This window comes from Monoraphidium neglectum, assembly GCF_000611645.1.
Source record: "Monoraphidium neglectum strain SAG 48.87 unplaced genomic scaffold scaffold03977, whole genome shotgun sequence".
In the NCBI taxonomy this organism is placed as follows: Eukaryota; Viridiplantae; Chlorophyta; class Chlorophyceae; order Sphaeropleales; family Selenastraceae; genus Monoraphidium; species Monoraphidium neglectum.
In genome coordinates this window covers 1-4,227 of record NW_014009652.1, presented here as the reverse complement: position 1 = coordinate 4,227, position 4,227 = coordinate 1, and the positions used below count along the sequence as shown (strand labels likewise).

Sequence of the window (4,227 nt, the reverse complement as noted above, 5' to 3'; positions counted from 1 at the left end):
CGCGCACCCTGTATCACCACCACCACCACCACTACCAAATCAGCGACCGATTGTGCGAGCAAGTCTGTACAACACGCCGCGCCGCCGCGGCGGGAGAGGCACCGCTCTGCATCACCATGCCAAGGGTTCTGAAGCAGCAGCCGCCAGCCGGCGCCGCCCGCAATTCCGCGGGCATCCTGCTTGTGGCGGTCCGACGCGCGGCCCCGCGGCCGCGGGCCAGTTCCAAGGGGCCCGCCTACCCCCACTTTCCATGTGACATCGATTGAGCTTCGGCGCCGCTGGCGCTGGGGCGTGTACCACATTCCTGCACCCCTCTGTTGCCGCCCTGCACCGCACCGCATAGCGCCCCCGTGAACACAATGCCCCCGGATTCTCGAGGTACAAAGGCTGCTGCACGCGCGGGCTGGCATGCCTTGGCACTGCTCGCCCTGCCTCATCTATACAACACCCGATGGTGCACGGCGCAACTGGGGCTGCATAATTTGAATTGATGGGGATGGGCACGGCGGAACTGTGGGTGCTCCTGGAGCTTGCTGTCTAGACTGGTGGGGGGTGGCCACCGAGCACCCGCCACACAGAGGCGACCACCGTTTGGCGGCATCGGGTGCAGCGACGCAATGTCGCTGCCTGTCAGATCGGCACCCACCGGTGACACTGACAAACGGATAACCCGCTTTTTGTGTGATGCTGAACCGGGCTGCACTGTACGATTACGCCTGTGTGTGACTAGAAGGGCCCCACGTTCACACCACCCGGGGTGCCTTGGTGGGCAGAAAGCCAACAGGCCCAGTCGGTCGGATCGCACATCACTCTTGACAACTGGTAACAATACCTAAATACTCATAATGGCCAGATGATAAGAGCACCAGCAGAGCAGCGGTGTGCAGCGTGCCGGAGTGGACGCGCGCTGTGCAGGAGAGTCGGGTGTGACCGCAGTGCACTGCTGCATTCCAGTGTACAGTTCGGCGACGTCATCGTCCAGGTCAACGGTCGTGCCCAACGAGGCTAGGAATATGGCGGGCGAGTCAGTATGCACTGGATATTGTATCAACATACGTATTTCCTTAACAAAGTAGCATGGGCGCGTTGCGGAGGCGCCGTGTGCAAGTCGCCGACAGGCAGCGTCCGAAAAAGACAAGCTTTGCCTACCAGCCTAGCTAGAACCAGTGACTTCTTTAGCAAACCACGCGCAAAAAAATATGTCCCCAACGGCGCGCTTACTGTATTCAGGCGGGGAGGCAGTTGCTGGCAGCCTGTTCGAAACTCTTCAAGACCATGCCATATTCTTGTTTCACCTCACACTCAGGGTTTCAAAAGTGTCTTTGACAGTCTAATAGGCCTTGCCGCTCGGTACCTATCTTCCTAGATCACAGATCAGTCTCGCAAGCATGCTCCTCTCTGCCCAGAGCCGCGCTGCCATGAGGCCTGCGGGACCTCAGGCACGCCTGATGTCTGTACGCCCCACCGTGGCCCGGAACATCAGGGCGCGCGCGAGCGAGCCGTCTGGCGTCGATGCTGAGGAGCTGCAGAGGAAGCTGGAGCGTGTAAGCTCCGACATCAAGGTACGTGGCCTGTATTTGTGGCCGCTTGAGCGATCGCGCGCCGCTGCCCCACTTCCCGCCTGGCGGGCCAACTGAATGACACTGCCACGTCGCCCCCACGTTAAAAAGAGCCAATCTGCGCATATCGCCTCTCTGATTGCGTGCATATAATCCAATGGGAGCATGCGCCTGTGATGCAAGCATCAGGACTGTGACCGCAGCAGCGCTGAGCTGTGATGCCTACAGCATCCTCTGGCTGTGCTTGCGGAACGCATGGGCGTCCCCGACCTCGCAGCCACGCCTCAAATCCAAGGCTCCCCCACCCAGCCTCTTTGCCCCCGTCCTTGCTCCCCCCTCCAACTCCAGGAGAAGTGGGAGAAGACTGACGACAAGCCTGGGTGAACGCCGGCGCTGCTCGGCCTGCTTCTTGGGGGCCGCCATATTCTTTGCAACCTTCACTCTTCCGGTCGCGCCTTCTGCAGCCCGCTGCCCTGTCCCGGCCCTGACCTCCTGGTGCGGCCCTTGCCAATCATATCCGCAGGGCTGTCCTGGTGATCGGCGGCACTGTGGTCGCCGTGGCGCTGGCCTTCAACCTTGTCAACGCCATCGACAAGATCCCCGTCGGTGAGCCACCCACACACCTCGCGACTTTTTGCCCAGCCCCGCTCTTGTGTACCAAGGCCAGGCAGGGGGCCTCAAGGGCCCTCCTGCCAGAGACGAGAGGTTCAGGACGCTTTGGTGCAGCCCTGCACGATGGTCGCCTGCTGGCTGGCAACGGGGGCACAGCGCCGCAACCCTGCCGCCCAGGGATTCCCCTGGCACAACCTCACAGCGATATATGCAGCAGCAAGCAGCATCGCTAAGCCCATTCCCCCCCCCCTGCGCCCCGCAGTCAGCGACCTCATCGAGCTGGTCGGCATCGGCGTCACTGGCTGGTTCACCTACAGGCGCGCGCCCGGCCCGCGCGTGTCGAGCCTGCTCTCTAGCCTTGCCCGTTTCGGGACTGGGGGTGTCCAGTGTTACACCGCGCACGTTGGTGTGCGGCGGCTGTGTATAGTTGCCAGCGGCTTCCAGCGGGCCCATTGCCTGATGCTTGTTGACTCTCATACTGCAGGTACCTGACCGTTGGGCCCGACAGGGACGAGCTCTTCATTAGCATCAAGGTGGGGCCCACAGCACCAGGACAGCGCCCCAAACAACACAAAACGCCTGCCGACCGCGGCCCGCGGTCGACGCGGTCATCGCGGCATCCGCGCTCGTCGCGCCGGATCGCGACGTGCTTTGCAACCTACTCCCGGTCCCGCCCTCGCCGACAGCGCTGCCGTGTCGCGACCGCTGTGCGTGTGTGACCCAACACCAACGTCGCCCCGACACCCCCCTCCCCCCAGGAGTTCTTCGGCAAGGTCTACAAGTTCTGAGGGGCTGGAGCAGCAATGACGGCGGCTGCCTGGCGACCGGGCAGCGTGCCCGCTGCTCTTCCCCCCTCCATGTGTGGAGGCAGCGGCAGTGTGTGTGTGCCCACGCAGTTTTCTTTGGCCGGTGGTGCCTGTACTGTCTAGTCGCGACTCTTGCCGCGCAACTCAACGGGGATGGTGCGTTGTCGCCGACCCGGCGCTCAAAGGCGTGCGCTTTACTCAGCAAGCCGGCAGCAGCAGCGGCGTTGTGAGACGACGGTGTGTCGGCGTCTCGTTTTGGTTTCGCGGCACAATCTGCTGCAAAGCTTTTTGAAACCGCAATTCAGCCCGCCCGCGTTGAACCGTTTTCCAGGGGGGCTTGGTCGTGACGGCCGGCGCGCACATCAGCCGGCGCCGTGCCCTGATGAACACACACAACGCAAACCACAATTCCAGTTGTAATCCAGACCTCGGCGGCGCCTTGTACTGCGTCAGCCCATCCAGGTCGGCCAAAACCCTCCCGCTGTGCTGCAGAGATCGGCGACAGCTGAGCAACCCCACCAGCCAGCCGCTGACAGCCGCCGCCTGTGCGGGACTGCTTCCTGCAGGCGCCTGCGCCTGACGCGCCCTGCAGCCACTCGTGGAAGGCCGGGAGAGCCTTTCTTTGCGTGCTAGCTGCAACACTGCATGCCATGGGCCCCTGCATTCCCAGAGGAGAGAGGTGTGGCTGGGACCTGCGCCACCCCTCTGGAGCTTCTGCTCATGAGAGAGGGGGCGTGAGAGACTGCGCAGCTTGTGTTACAGCAGCAGCTGTTGCGCCGCTGCAAACACGACCCGTGGCTCCTCGCTTGTGCGCCAAGCAAGAAGCGGCGCGCAGCAGTCCCTATGGTTGTATGGCTGCTAAGCGCAGCATGGGTGGCAGCGGCGCGGCGGCGGCTCCCCCTTGAAAAGAAATTCGCCACCCATGAGACGCCCTCGCTGCAGAAGCACTGCCGCAACTCTTCATGCAACTGCGGTTGTGCCACCCTGAACCAATTGCCTCGCACACGGACGAAAGATAATCGCTCAAAGGCCTATGCCACCAATTGCGCGGGCGGCCCCACCCGAAGACACGGCCGGCGCCTCGTGCCGCCGCGCCCCGCCGCGTCAGTGCGCGCCGTTGCCGTTGCCGTTGGCGGCGGGCTGCCCGATGCTGCGCGCCGCGGCGTCGTCCAGGCCCAGCGTGGCCAGCAGGCGCTGCCACCTCTCGGGCTCCTCGTCAAAGATGTAGGTCATAGGCTGCACCAGCACCC

At 63.2% G+C, this 4,227-nt stretch overlaps 1 protein-coding gene across 1 annotated transcript; it reads left to right on the top strand.

The window, feature by feature from the left end:
- Positions 1-1,388: 1,388 nt before the first annotated feature.
- MNEG_13676 (hypothetical protein) lies at positions 1,389-2,959 on the top strand (the record flags this gene model as incomplete). The annotated part of the gene is made up of 6 exons (XM_014037851.1): positions 1,389-1,562; positions 1,908-1,939; positions 2,083-2,165; positions 2,434-2,476; positions 2,656-2,704; positions 2,930-2,959. The coding sequence occupies 6 exons, from the start codon at positions 1,389-1,391 to the stop codon at positions 2,957-2,959; spliced, it is 411 nt and encodes a 136-aa protein (XP_013893305.1).
- Positions 2,960-4,227: the final 1,268 nt, after the last annotated feature.